The sequence below is a fragment of the Bombus pascuorum genome, chromosome 10, assembly GCF_905332965.1.
Source record: "Bombus pascuorum chromosome 10, iyBomPasc1.1, whole genome shotgun sequence".
Taxonomy (NCBI): Eukaryota; Metazoa; Arthropoda; class Insecta; order Hymenoptera; family Apidae; genus Bombus; species Bombus pascuorum.
The window spans coordinates 14,695,911-14,711,933 of record NC_083497.1 but is presented as its reverse complement, the minus strand read 5'-3'; the positions used below and the strand labels follow the sequence as shown (position 1 = coordinate 14,711,933).

Sequence of the window (16,023 nt, the reverse complement as noted above, 5' to 3'; positions counted from 1 at the left end):
ACCATTGGTCCCTATCGCTATTTTTACCCTGAAACCGACTACGATAAACTTTGATTTTTTTCATATCATCAAATGTACTTTATCGACTGCTTTTAATAAACGGATCATTTTTATATTTCTACGCTATTTATGTAAAAAAAATTACATTCAAACTATTATAGAACATTCTAAATTGGCTTGTACAATAATTTAATTTAATTTAATTTTTATTTAATTTAATTTACATTTACATTTAACATGTAGGCACGGTATCGAACTAAGCATGCTTCTATATAGACGGAAATAATTATTACACAAACAAAGTTATTATTCAAACAATCAATTGTATTTGTAATTATTCAAGCAATCAAAGCTTTCGTTTGTGCCAATTTCAATTTACGATAAAATATGATTTCGTCCTTTCAAAATGACGCTTCGAATTCTACAGAGAATTACTTTCGCGTTATTCGTTTGTTTAAAAAGTTAAATACTTTGAAATAGATATTCGACTTGAATTGAATTCTTGACATAAAATTGACATTTTTGAAATTGACTTCTTCTCGTTTGATGTTATAATTTCATGATTTGGTATTAAAATTTACATGTATTAAGCGGTGTTTAGCAAACGTAGCCAGTGCGAAACATAGAATAAATATTAGTTGCTGTGTAACGATGAGAAACTTTGCGAAAGGATGTTTGCAGAAATGTGCGGTAAATTTATATGCGTTCGTTTTATGTGGAATTATCCTGACGTTGCAGTTGATACTATCTGTTCACAGAAGGATTAAAGGGTTCCAACAGTAACGTACACGATCTCTGCTTGTTACTGCGCGAGATAAAATCCTCAGAGATTAGAGTAGGGACTCAATTCGTATCTCCGCCGGAAGTTGTCGACCCTTGGGCCAGGCTGTGTCTCCCGTTATGATCTTTTCTCACTTTTCCTATTGCTTCGGTTGCATAATATTGATATACGCTATTTACTTTCTTTCGAACCATTAAACCGTTTTACGTTAAACGATTAATTCGATTTAAAAAAAAGCAGTACCAGATATATAGTACAGATATACGGTAACGCTTAAGATATAAAAAAGACGATTTCTCGCCGTTTAGTCGTAATGATGAACACTGGATTCTATTTAGCCATTAAATCACACCTTCGCTAGTAACCATATTAATGTTATTGATCTACGTAATTATAAATATATCTTGATTCAGACATTTTTTATTCGATTCGCAATTTCGTAATGTTGTCAAATTTGCTATCCTTACGAAGATCGTTGATTAAACCAACGTTCTTGTTTGCGAAACAACAATTTGTAATTAATCGAATAAAAACTAAAAAATAAGTTTTGTATTATGCGTTTAACATTCGTTAATATTCGTTGTTCGAACGTTCGGTTCAATATTTATTCAACAAAAATTTGTTAAACCTAATCGAACCTAAAATACCACCCACAAGCTTTAACATTGTATTTTGAGAAAAGAAGAAAGAAGAAAACAAAAAGGGAGACGAATGTGGTTGGTTCGATGAGAACGAATATAGTGAATAAGTTATAGAAATGCCGGAAGGATGGACACAACTGTGTCGTTAAAAGTGTTTCGATTAAAGAAGCGAGGGTGCCGCAGGTGATACTGGAAGGAGAAAGGTCGTGGTTGACCAACGCGACGAGAACGAGGAGAATACCTGGTATCGACCGGAAAAGACACAACTGATGCGAATCGAAAGCCACGTGATGCACACACGCAATGTTCTAGTATGTAAGTATACCTATCCTTCCTATCTTCCCTTCACCCTATTATCAATTTTTATAATCTATATTTATAACATTTTTCTCTCCGCTTTTATCCTTTCGATCTTTTTTTTTTTTTTTTTTTTTTTTTCTTTATATATATCTAAACCGAGAAAAATTTATGCGTTGTAGGCTCCTGCAATTTTATCAGTAATTACGTATAGTCACAGCAACGAACAAAAGTATTGCCATCGAGTAGTTTCCTAGTTAAATCCTATATAAATTTGTAAAAAATAACTTGTTTAATATCTCTTTGTACAACGTCTTTTAAAAATTGCAAACACTTGCCATATTAATTTTGCATTTAAAAATTATCGTATAAAATCTTTATTTCAAATAATTGTTACAAAGAACCGAAATTTCTGTTTTGCTTGCTTCAAATTTGTACATCTTGCATCAATTTTACGACTGAAGTCGTATTTATTTTTATTCATACCGATGCTTAACAGTAATGAATTACGATAAGGATTACATGCTCGAAAATTATATCTTACATACAGATTTATGCAGTATCGAGAAATTGAAGAAGATCTAACGTGAGCCAATATTTTTATTTATCGCTATAGTTGTTTTACCTTGAAAACGTTTAAACGCAACGATAATAAAGTTAAACGATAGATCGTAATTTTAAACACTGGTCAACACACGGAAACGATATATAACATATTTTCAAAATCAATTTTCGTTCGTGTTTGATAAATCGCTCTTTAAAATACCGCGATTCTATTTACAAAACATTTACAAAAGGAAATTAAGAGCTTAAATTCCTCGAACAAATGGTTATATTATAAGTGTAAAGCTTCACTGTGACTAACTCGAGTTGCTTACTTAAATGCCTGCAGAATTGCAATTTATCACTGGCAGGTGCCGTCTTGTCATATTTTTTCAACGTGATTATGCTGCAGACACCGAGACATCTGTCATCTCGATTTAAGAATTGCTGCAAGTTTTGTAAACCGTCTACATCTTTCAATCATTTTGCTAACAATCCTCTCGCATCGATTTGTGCTGTCACAATGTTTCCTTTCAATATTAGGAGAATGGTTTAATGGAAAATAGTAGGTATCGATGGACGTACGTTACAGATGATCAAAAAGAATAAATCATATTATTAATCATATTAAGAAAAATGAAAAATGTTTGCGATAACAAAATTGATATAAACGAATTAGATGTCTATTTAGAAAATTATCTATAATTACTATGACTTTTACTATTTTCTCATGAAACACGTGAGAAGGCCGTGCGCAATTTTAGATATTAAAAACAACTGAATTATGAAGGAACTATGTTACTTCTTGGCTGAAACCAAACATTAACTAATTTAGAAAAAGAACTGCTGCGCTATGTACCGACTTTAGTTAATTTGCTTTTAATGTGCAGAATATTGGGTTATAATATACGTAGAATGTTATAAATCTGACATGATCTTGGCTACTAATTTTCATCTGTTAACGGTCCCGATTGCGTCCAAGTAACGTTGTATTTTAGCTATGTTATTAGGCAACTAAAAGATAAATATACTCTTCTTCTTCCATCTTCCTTCTGGTTTTCCATCTTCTTTGCAAAAATACGAGAGCAAGTGTGTTTTTTAGTACTAATAATCGGAAAACAGTTTTTTCTGGAGAAACTTTCTATAAAATAAATTTCTCATACATGATTCATGGTTTTCAAACAACGAAGTAATAAATTGGAAAATGAAAATTTCCAGTTTACAGAATAACTAGCTCCCTGTATGCAACAACTAGCTAATATCAAATACTTTTTTTTAAACTTTTAGCATCTTTATAAACTTCTTTGCCGCATGGGTTTGCGTCAGTGAACCGAAAGCAATCAACTGCAGGTGCCTCCCCATGCAATTTACTGCATTTATCGAGCTCCAGACATGTTCTTTCTTTTTCTTTTTCTTTTTTTCCGAAATTTGTTCTCGGAAACCCGAAACCACAAGAGAGAGGTCGGCGCCCTATAATTGCTGCTCGCACCAAATTGCAACTCAGATGCGAAGCTGATAAAACGTTATTTTGCCTTCGGCATTGCTTTAACGTTGACTATCTTCCTGGTTGAATTGTAAACGGCGAATCCGTCATCCATGAAAAGTTAGAAAACGAATATTCGTAAAATTCGAATTTATCGTGTACAAAGAAAATACGTATATGTAAGATGATTAATTGTAATTACGTTATTTTAGTTGCATCAAAAACTAGAAAAAAGGGCACAGGAAGAACACTATCCCCTGGTTACCCCCTAGTTAAAATGACCTTTTTTTTTTTTTTTTTTTTTTTTTTTGTGGAGGAAACCTTCATAGGCGCCCCGCGCTCTCCGGGGAGAGGGCGCCGGGTAGTGCCGGATTCGTACCGGCTAAATAAACCGAGCAATACACTCAAATATTCAAAATCCTTTTTGCCTTTTACTCGTTAAGTAAAGTTCTGCTTTGCAGAGATATAGAAACGGCCTGCTGATCGATTAGTTGTAATACTTTATAATGCCGTATATAGCATACATGTATCACCTGTTAATAATAAGTTAGATAATCCTAGATTTGAACGTTCTATCGTGCATTTTATTATAGTGGCTCTTGTAGTTACATAATTGTAAGTCACTGTCTTTGCCACTCCTTATTTTCTTAAAAAAATTTTCTTTCGCTTTCACTTCCGACAGCAACAAGATACCAACACTCCGAGGAATTTTTTTATCGAAATATTATATATAAACATTTTGAAATTTCGTTGTCGCTGTAACGAGAAACGATTCGTGACGATATTGGTAACATTTGAAACAGATCTGAAAATATTGGTACATACAGAAGATACACGATATTTAGTGGAAGCATATACTTTGCAAACATCGTCAAACCATTCGAACAGTTAATTAATTACTCGTTGTACGCATTACTGAGATATATGACGCTATTTATGCTGTACATATTTGTATTAATTTATCGCTAACTGTATGCTTGCAATAAACGTCATGTAACTTCTATATACGTACATACGTATATTTTTGGATTTCAATTTTCATATTTCATTACTATGATCACGATGTATTACCACCCTATCGCATCGGTTCTTAATTGTTCTAACTCCATAGGAAAGAAGGAAAAAAGTAATTAACCAACCCGTAATTTATTCATTTATATTACCGATACATAATTAACCGCAACGAATATTCGGTTCCTTCGGGTCCTACTTCTACACGATAATACCGAACTTGATAAACTCTAAACTCAGGTTTTCTCCGTTAAGAACTAGAGCGACGATATTCGTAAGAACATCCCGTGATAAATTCGCGAGCCACTGCAGATAGAGGGAGATCTCTTAAAATTTTCGGGAACGAGTTATAGCGCGAGCTCCTTTGACAGAAATCCGTATTGGAAAACGGCAAAGGGGGTAGAGATTGGAAACGCAAGCGTTCAGTCGATAGCCCCCCACGCGATTTAACGCGTTTATCGAGGTATCGAGGCATTCTTGGCCTTTTTGCGCGACTCTTGCTCCGCGAATCGTGGGACCAGAGAGCTCGCCCGTTGCTGCTGCTCGTTATACGCATACCAGCAGCAGCAGCCGCCCTGTGTACAGCCCTGCGCGTCACCCCTTAACGCTCAGAACTCTACACATTCTACATTCTGTGTACATACGTACGTATGGGCGCGCCAACACCGAGAAACCTGCTCGAAAGAACAGAGACCGAGATCACAATGCCGATAGCGATCGATCTTTCGACCACACGACTGCCGACCACGGACCATTCAATGGATCCTTTTCTTTTTTTTTTTTTTTTTTTTTTACTCATCTTTTAATTGGGAGATCTCGCAAAAACGACAACGTTTCCCGATGATTTGACGTTTTACAATTATTTTTCGTTAGTTGATTCTTAACGTGTAGACTTACGACAATTACATTGATTTAGTTTATGGATTTAACCTTGCAATTAGTATTTTTAATTCTTCTCTTTCTTTTTATTTTATTTCGATATAGCTCGGCCACTGTAACTAGTAGACTGCGTATTTTTATGCGTTTATGCGAAATTCAAGAATGGAAAGAAACACATAAAATGCATACAATATACAAAAGTTAGTGCAGTATATGTTGTAATATTTAATGGGTGAAACAAATCCGCACCTAGGTTTCGCGTATACAATCGTACTCATAAAAATATGAATATACACAGATATCCGCAGTTTAGTAATCAGCGTCCTTAATTTAACCGCGCTTTGTATACCTTTACTTAATTTCAATTTGTTCAAAAGGCAAAAAATGATATAGAAAAAGAAAAAGAAAAAAGGAAAAGAAATAAAAGTTATTAAGATCAGTGTTTAAAGGCGTACAATCAGAATTTTTGACAACTTGGATTTCCATCCTTAAAGATACACAGATACAAAGTGAGGTAATATTACGTAATAATAATGTTTTATTTTCGATTTTGATCGAAATCACAAATTGTGTAAAGATTTCAGAAATATTAAGAAGGTTAATGTTGTTTTAAAATAGATCGATATGCAAGAACAATTATCCATTTACTGATTTTGCTTTTGACATTTTGTATCTGAAGGAATGTTTCTCGAAACATGTAGTAACTCCGATAATTCCAAATTCTATTTCGTCAATTTTGTCTATTCCATTCTATTCTATTATACTTGTACTCTGATACTCGATATAACGATTTTCGAACATACAATAAAAAATTCACTGCGCCCAGTGTCAGAAACTTTTACACGCCAGTGTGCAACGCTGAACATACATAGCTAGCAAATAGTTATTATAAAGGGTGACATTTTCCCATCGTAGTTGAACAGAGTTACGTTATCGAATCGTGAATGTACATAGAGTGTAAACTTGTCTGCCGTTTTCAAGGAATACTTTGCGGATTCCGCGAATCCCTTTTAACCGTCTAACGTAACTTATCCTTTCTGTAAACGATAGAAGTTTCATTGGGTTGCAGGAACGGTGCGGCGTGTCGGATGGTGCTTACGTCTCGCTTACAAATGTGTATCCTTCTTGAATTTCATGAATGCATAATTATTTCTTTGTATTACTTCTTCGTTATTAGCAACCAAGGAGGTACGCAAATTTTGTAGGAATTAATTTGTCTGAACTCGGCTCGATGTAATTTACATTACTGATACGAACGACAATTAAATTAGATACCTTCGCCAAAAACGATCTATAGTATAGATCTCGACGGAATTTCTACATACGTACTTACTATCGAATAAAACAACGAACAAAAATACTATTAAGCTAATGTCCGTCGTTTTTACGCGTAATTACCGTTAAGTAGATGAAAAGTCTTATTGTCTCGTTGTTTATAAAGTTCATCTTCGGTAGAATAAAGGCGACGTATCGGTTAATTAAACTAATTCGCAAGATCGCGCGTCAACGACAAACGTTAATTAGCACGGCGGTTACGGCACGAGAGACTGGTCGCGCAATAACGTTTCTAATTGAAACGAAACGTATATCCAAGGATAAATTACAACGGTTGTCCGAAGAATTTTTATTCGCCACCAAGTGGCAAGTGTCAATGGCCTATGATCGTAGTAAATAGATGGTGGATATATTTATACAAATTCATATCGTTAGGGACTCAGCCAAAGAGATGAGGTCTATGCTCGCAGTCGTTGTTGCTTGACATTTTCTGTAAATGCGCAAAAACTGAAATGCTGGAAACCCAATCACGATTTCGTAGAAAGAGGTGTGTGTGTGTGTCTCTTTCCTCGTGCTCCGTTGCCAGACCGCTTTACGCTTCACGAAGTACCGAGAAACGAAGGATACACCTGGCCAGGTGCTCGGTACTACTGGGTCAATATGTGCACGTGATAATGCTGCTGCAGCACCGTTGCACAGCAGCTAAAAATTTCAAAAATATAACCAACGGTTTCAGCCAATTCCCGCAAAATTTCCTTCGCGCTTACAATGGCTACAAAAAGTACTCGTACATCGTTGTATTTATTCAAGTATTTAGCACGTTTATTATAACGCTGATAATTAATTAGTAAGATGCGAATTTTTATGCGGATTAATATTTTTGAGAATTATAAAAAATATTATAAATAATTAAAATAGCAGAACATCGATAGAAAATTGTTTTATTACCAAACGTTATAGAAAGTATGCACTATAATTTCGATATCTGACATATATCTTGTAATTGGACTGCGTTCGAAATTCTTTAAATTGTATCGCGCGCAATTTTGTCATCAACTTTTCCGATCAATTTCGTTTGGAGCGAAAAGTGGAAAGACTCGGACAAAATCCGTTAGGTCCGGTTAAAACGTGGTGTCGTCGATTAAAATTTCAAAGCACCCACCGGAAAAAGAAACTGGAAGGAAAGTTCCTTGCGACAGGAAACCGGCTGCACCAACTGTTAACTTATACGACCACTCAACGACCCTCGCTAGCCGTTGCTAATTATGGAACAATTCCTTCCTTCCTTCCTTCCTTCCTTCCTTTCCCTAGAACCGTGCATTTCGCTCTCGCGCGACTTTAAGGAAACCATTATTTCAACCCGCTGCATTGCTTACCAACCAGAACGGATCAACCGTCGTGCAAGCAATTATTCAAGTTGCACGTTTTCCTGCAACCATCTAACGTATCTTCGATGGTGGACAACGAAGCTCTTGTCCTCTTGAATTCGAGACGAAAGGAAACGAGGGAGAACGAAAGCGAAAGTCGCAACGAGAGTCTTTCCACGGTACAGAGGCTTTACACTTTGCACGCTGTGCAAAACTCTCACGATGATTCGGTTAAAAAATAACGAATCCTTACGAAAATGAGGGCAAAAAAAAAGTAACTCTTAAACCCTCCTCTGCACCTTAAACCATGCACGGATTGATGACAATTTTTTACCACGGAAAGAAATTTCTACGGTATCTTTCGAGGTTGTCTGAGGTTGAAGCAAACTGAAACTGATTATATATATATCGATATATAGGGAATAGCGATGTTGATCTAACGGTTAAGCGAGACCAATTGATTTTATTGTTTCGCGCCGTTTACAAGATTTCGAGAAAGAACTTGAAATTTAATTTGGTACCCGGTACGTTTAATGTGTAAGTAACCTATTACCTCTATCTTTACGCCAACATCGGATAAAAAATCTATCGTGTATGTTAGACGAGACAAGACCATCGTAACTACGTATGTAGTAGTGTGTTAATAAGATTTGAATTTGATTCGTTGTGAAATATACAGTAACAACGACAGTTATGCTATCGATAAACAAAAAGAATTAATTAAAAAGCGAAAAATGGCTTAGTCAAGGAAGAGAAAAAAGAAAAGAAGAAAATTGGAAAGTATGTTGCAAGTCCAGAAGAAATACATACATACACGCATACGTATGAAACAGGAATGATTAATAAATTTTTTGTAGTGGAATTGAACTTTTGAGGTAAATATTTATACGCGGTATACGCTATTGAAACTGGAAAATCAAACTGGGAATATTGAAACTTTGCACGATTTCTCTATTGATATTTAAATACGTTTTGCGAACAACAAGGGGTTGCAAAGTTGGCTGATCCATCATCGATAGTCCCATTTTATATACTCGATAGAACGTTCGTTATCCCAGCTAATCGAAACACACAACTGATTGTTGTTCGAACAATCGAATTTCTCAAATTACCGATTAACTTTGTTCTTACTAATGATATGGTGGTCTGATAGTCAAGATTTTTTATCGTACAAATATCTTTCCACCGCATCGGACGCATAACTGACAGAAGCGTTCGAGGAAGCGGTTTACAGGCAAAATTTTTAGGCGACGATTTTCGTGGAACGATCTCGGTTAACCACGGGATGGTTTAGCGTGTCGCATCTCGATGTAACCCTCGTAAAAGACAAAGAAAAGAGCAGCTCGGCTCTTTGTTTTAGCATCGAATACTGTAATATATTCGCATTGTTCTCTGCGGCCGGTTTTTGCCCGAGGGCTAACGGCGGCTTGCCCTCCAAAGGCAAAGATTCGTTGCGTCTTTGATGCAGAAGGAAAAGAGTCTCTCCCCCGTGATATATCGGCCGCTCGACTCACTTTATCGGGCAACGTTAAACGACCTCGTGTATATTCGCATGAAAATGTTAACACGCGCTACCCCCAAGAAAGCGCGAATTATATTTATACGCCGGGTTCGCGGTGAGATCGAGATCGCTTAGAAGAAGGGAGCCGCGGTAGCACCGGTTTCGTGTCAATTATGTAAAATAGATTAGGCTCCGATAGATCAACTTACTACCTCGCGCATCGGATAAAATAAACGTTATGTATTTTTTCCCCTCGTATTTTTCAACCGATATCAAAACTTGGGATGATATCGTCATCGCGACGCTTGTATCACAACGAAATCTCGTCGCCGAGAATAATTATTTGAAAATTACTTCTAACGTAACGTTTGAACGCGACGAGTGTTTTCTTCCGGATATTCTATGTATTTTTGTATATATTACGTATGTAGTACATGCATATATGCGTTCTACACCCTTAAATTTCCAATGAACGCACTGGAATTTTCGATCTATTTCTAATCTAATCAAATCTTTCAAAATAGACTGTTCATCGAAGAGTTCATTTTAACCGCAAGTTTCGTTTGTACCCTCCGCTATCGAAATCGAGTCTCAGAGACTCGGCTGATTCTATCTTTCTTATTCTTTTCCATTCTGTTTACAACTAATTACAAGTATTTACTATTTGTATTTCGGCTATCTTTCGACGGTACTACGATTAGGATTATTTGATTAGGAGAATTTGTCATTTTACGAGTACGAGGAAATCTGGTCTGCGTCCATTATTTTCTTTGCCATTGTACGTATACTCGTCTATAAATTTGGATCGCAACAGGATATCGACAAGAGGTAAATGTTGTAGCATTTCAAACGCTTATTACGATAGTGCGAAAAAGGCTAGGGGGGGGGTGTATTTCACACCGCGAAGATTTACTAAATTAAAGCGAAGCCAGGACGATGATCGTTCAGAAAGATTGTATGAGATTAATTCGCGGAATGCAATGCTAATTCGTTTAATAAAGAGATTGACGAATACTTTATTATCGCGATGCGTGCAACAAAAGACCTTCGAGTGCCGCATGCCATGTCCAAGAGCTTTTGTTACTCGCACCGCGATAACAAAGCGGTCGCCTACGGTCTCCTTAATCTGCTTAATCTACTACTATCGCGATTTAACGCGAGAAGAAATGCACACCGACGAAAGCTGAAGGTGCAAACGGCATTACGGCATTAACGGCAGGTAGTTGCCGTACTACCAGCGCAGCGCAACACCGGTTACAGAGTAGACACGTTACCATTAATATGCTTGACCATGAATGAAGGGAAACGAGTTCGCGCGTGGCTTGCTTTCCCCTAGAATCAAATCGCCTCAAAGATAATTCAGCAACGAGCAAAAAGAGCCCTGGTTACGTAACATGGAAAATGCGTAAACATCCGGCAATCGAGAATTACTCGACATAGAAAATAAAATTAATACTCTGCCGTTCCTTCAAGTTTCATTAAATGTGACGTATCATCTTTATATTCTTAAACGTTGAAATATCTTTTATAAAACTATCCCGAAATATTTCTTCTTCGATGTTGTCTTACGTAATAACGCCAATTACGTTCCAATTACTCTTACTAACTCTTGCTCCAACTATTTGGTATTCGTCTTCGTGATATAAGAATACTAGCAAATTATATTCTTTAAATACATATACAGTGGCTCGTGAAAGTATTTCAACTGTACGGTACAGTATCAACGATACACCGATCGTATGTTTCGAATAAATGTCTGAGAACTTGTACGCGTGTTTTCCGATTGATTTCAAACTATTTCAAATTACAAATTTTTTCGTATAACGCATACAGTATTTTCATAGAAGTTTGTCGTGGGTAAGTGTTCGAGCGAATACGCAACTTTTAATACGCTACTTATCGAAAAACTTTCGTATTCTACTAATTCGATACACTTAAATTAGCGCTAAAGATCGGAGAATTTGCTGCGCCAAAAACTCGTCATCCGTCGCGAGAGGGTGATTTTTCAGCACTGGAATATATCGTATCTACCGTCACGGTTGACGAGCCAGCGGCATTTCAAAGAAGAAATCACAATAAATCAACGTCAAACGGATGATCTCGCCGACGAAACAATTATGTTGCTTAATTCGAATTTGTTCGTTCGCTCATGTGCAAATCACGTCCACGAGATACATCCATACGTATATGCATACGCAAGCTGTAAGATCGTTAAATGAAATCCTAAGCTACCGAGTTCCAATCCGTCACTATTCCCTAATTATTCTTCGAAATTCTGCTTGTAAAAAAGTATAACCTCGGACGGCACAGCAACAACGGAAGAGAGAGAGAGAGAATATAAGCTACACCTAATTATAGGTTTAGATACGCCTGACGATATTTCATATCGAACATAATATCTCCTCGCCACATTACATCTCTTCACCTTAATCGAGCTCGTATGTACGTTGTTATTATTCGATAAAAGCGAAACTATGATCCGATTATAATTATTTCTATTCTCAGTCCGCGAACAATCGCGTCTTACGACAAATCACAATGTAATTACTACGTACATAGTTATCCTACCGATCGTAGGCACGCCAACACTCGTCACGAACATTAAAATTAACAACATGTTTGTTTTACCAAAAGCTCTACAAATTAATAAGAGATTACGAACCTAGCAACGAGATAACACGTAAACGTTAAACGTAAAATAATTTATGTAGCCCTAAAACCTGTAAAATACGTACCGAAATGTTATATGCTGTACCAAAGCCCTAGGTTACGCTATAAAACTATACAAATAAAGTTCTTACGAGTTAAAAAAGGAAAATAGTTTCTTTTATATACTACACAGTACTATACACTATAGATAGTTTGATCTTCTCAAAATTTCAGAAAATTTTATGATCCAGATAGAAGATAGAATCTTTGAAATTGCTTTTTGTAGTCACAATGTTAAAAAAAATAGAAAGATGTAGCGTTGAAAGAACGTTGATCCTTGATAGATTGGTTGATGATTGTAAATGCCGTTGAATAAATGGACAAAAAGATCGACCGATCACCGATAGAATCACTTACCATCTTTTCTTATGCAATTCTCTTAGAGACTATATATATATATATACATATAAAATTAGAATATAATAGTAATATGTTAAAAATTAACTGCACGATTCATCTTAAGGTATGTAGGTACATGTTCATTTTAGATAATATCACTGTTTCGAGTCGTTAATCTTTCTATAAAAAATTAATCAATTTAGAGACGCAAAGAGCTTCTCGAACGATATGATATTTCCGCGGCGTTTGACAATTACAATAAATCGATATTATAGCCTGTAAGATCAATTTCACCGCGTTATGATAATCTACTATCCTTAACTACGATGATCGCAAAGGACAAAAAATCAACGAAAAATTCTTGTATCCGTAATCTTTTGATTAAGCCTGTTAAAAATAAATCAATAAATAATTTAATAAAAATAAAGTGTCGGGATGCTTTTTAACGCCAGTTTTTAACCCACCCACCCCCCTCTTAATGGATAATAATCCAAATCCACCTACTAGATTAATTCAAATCGATACAACAGCAAATTTTTATCAAAATAATATTTCTTCCAGGCTCGATATTTAATGATAAGAATGCAACAACGAATACTCGTTGTTACTCGAGTATCTAGAGATACTGTACGGTAAGAGGGAAGAATATGACTCCGGTTGATGTAAAACATATATGTATTTCTTTCTTTACAGGGATCGAATACGATCCCTAGAAAGAAACTTTGTATATCGTTTAAATACGCAACGTTCGCGTTCTAGAAGATGCGTGAACGTCGTACCAGTAGCATTTTTTCTCACGTTCGTGCAACAAACAGACAAGCAGGTTAATGAACCAGTTGTTTAACCGATGTTCTTATCTTATATATTATTATGTAGCGTGAATTTCATCAGAAATTGTCGACTACGATAGAATTTCATCTAAAAAGAAAGAAGGTAATCTTATACAAAATCTAATTTTGCATATGATTGTACAAAACGAGATAAAATAATTCAAGTTAAATATAAGTATAACTTGAATTTATCTTTACCTATTATTTATTCTGCATTTGATAAGACAATATCCTGGCATTTTGAATAGAAAACGGAGTAATCTTATGCTATTCCGTAATGAAAAATTATTTGGCGATACGTAACCCGAGAATATTAATCAAAGAATTCACTTACCTTGACGAAAGAGTGGAATTTTACTTTGCTGGGAGAAACAGGTGGACTGCTAGGTGATAGTTGATTTCCTGGTACTTGGAGAAGATTCTGTACCTCTAACAAGTATCCTTTCCTGGCGTATCTGCTCCTAGGACTGCTTTGAATATCTCCTTCTATCTTTGACTTTTTAATTAATTTTAGATTTTCCTTGGCATTCTGTCTGAGTATTACATGGATCAGTCTTCTGGTATTGGCCCTAGAATCGTTTATACAGATTCTCTTCCATGTTTTCGACACCATACTGATCGAACAAAGATCCTGCGGTCCAAGGAAGGATAATATTTTAGATACTATCCTCCAATGATTGCTTTTGTCTCCAAGGAGCGCCAATATATCCACTGTTTCTCTTCCTGTATAATCTGGAGTAGCTCTCACTCTAGACCTGTATCTCGAAATTATTGGTGTATACCCGCCAGAATGAGGAGTAATAGTCACATAACCACTGTCGTTAACACTGTCGTGCCAACTGCGATTGCTCGAGTTTATCGTGATGCAAGGTGTCTCGCAGATACTTATGTTTTCCATTTCATCCATCTTCGTGCCTTTCCGGAGGATATATTCCCATTTCTCACTTGTCACTTCAACATGATGTTATTTCAACATGACATTGCGTTAAAAGTGTTCAAAACCATGTGACAAACAACAATTCACCAGAAATGTATCACCAGAAATATTAATCTTCACTGTGTAAGGATTCGAAGTAAGATTCGCGGCAAACATGCGCACGCGGACACCGACTCTCCCTATGCGTGTTCCTGCGCTGCAAGCACTACGAAACTTTGAAGTCTGTTTATCCGTTGTCCCACCGTAGCTCCCTTGGCAATTGCCCGACCAATCGGCTAACCTGACTCATCCCGCCATTCGTTGCCAAGCGCTACCATTGGCTCGAAATTCTTGGCCGCGTTAGTGATGCTGTTACCTCTAGCGGCTGCTGCTGGACTTACCGAATTCTGTTGCTGGGGAGACCTCTTTGATTTCTGATTTCTCTTTCACAGCGCGTGCGCATACAAAAATTCCTTCAATTTTACCAATTTCAATATTTTTTCATTTTCTCCTTGTCGTTTCTTTCTTTCTTTCTTTCTTTCCTTTAAATTAATGCTTATTATAGGAAAACAAGGGAAGCCACTTAATTATTTTTTAATATTATGACCAACTATAAAGTCATTATACGACTTAAATAATATGTCGGGGATTACTTCGATTACTTCAATTCCACTAGGTGGAATATAGGAGAAATTACTAGCATACATATTAAACAAAATTCTGTTTAATCTCTCTACAGTAACTTTATTAATGTGGCAGTAATTAAAGTAAAATAATTTCTTTTAATTTCGAATTAAATATACATAAAATATGTACATATGTACGTATATATGTTTGTTTGTATGTATGCTTAATGTAAATCTATCGAGTAACGAGTAACTTATACACTGTGTAACTATTGATTCTCATATATGTATATCATTAATATCCTATCAAGTATAATAATTTATCGATATTTTAGAAAGAAATATATATTTTATTATCAACATTGACATTTTTTATATTTTTGTAATAAGAAACTTTTGATTTAACTTGTATATCCAATACATATAGTTTGTTAAAAGTCTACTTAATTTCAATTTTCTTTCACAGTCCTTTATAATTTTACTGTTAATATTATTATTTGACATAATGCTACCGTACTGGTAATATTTACTTGTGAAACATCTTATTAAGTGTACTATAATATACAAGTATAATTTTAATTTTCAAAATGAAAAAAGCGTATTTTCTTTATGCGTATGATTAATATAATAGACGTTTCTTAATATGGGGATATTTCTTGAAAGTTAGAAGATCCGTTTAACGTGTACATACATACGATATTTCATTTGTATAATGCATAGCATATTATATGTATTATGTTAAATATGCACAGGTTTATCAGACAACAATACGCGTATGAGATTTTATGGATGAACAGATGAGAATATTGTCATGTTTTTATTATA

General features: G+C 35.5%; 1 protein-coding gene across 1 annotated transcript in view; it reads right to left on the bottom strand.

The window, feature by feature from the left end:
* Positions 1–14,826, bottom strand: part of LOC132911356 (F-box only protein 43-like) — a 46,404-nt gene extending 31,578 nt beyond the window's left edge. The window contains exon 1 of the mRNA XM_060967973.1: positions 13,991–14,826. Coding sequence (XP_060823956.1) covers positions 13,991–14,563 — 573 coding nt within the window. The 5' untranslated portion in view covers positions 14,564–14,826. The remainder of the gene's footprint in view (positions 1–13,990) is intronic.
* Between the last annotated feature and the right edge of the window lie 1,197 nt (positions 14,827–16,023).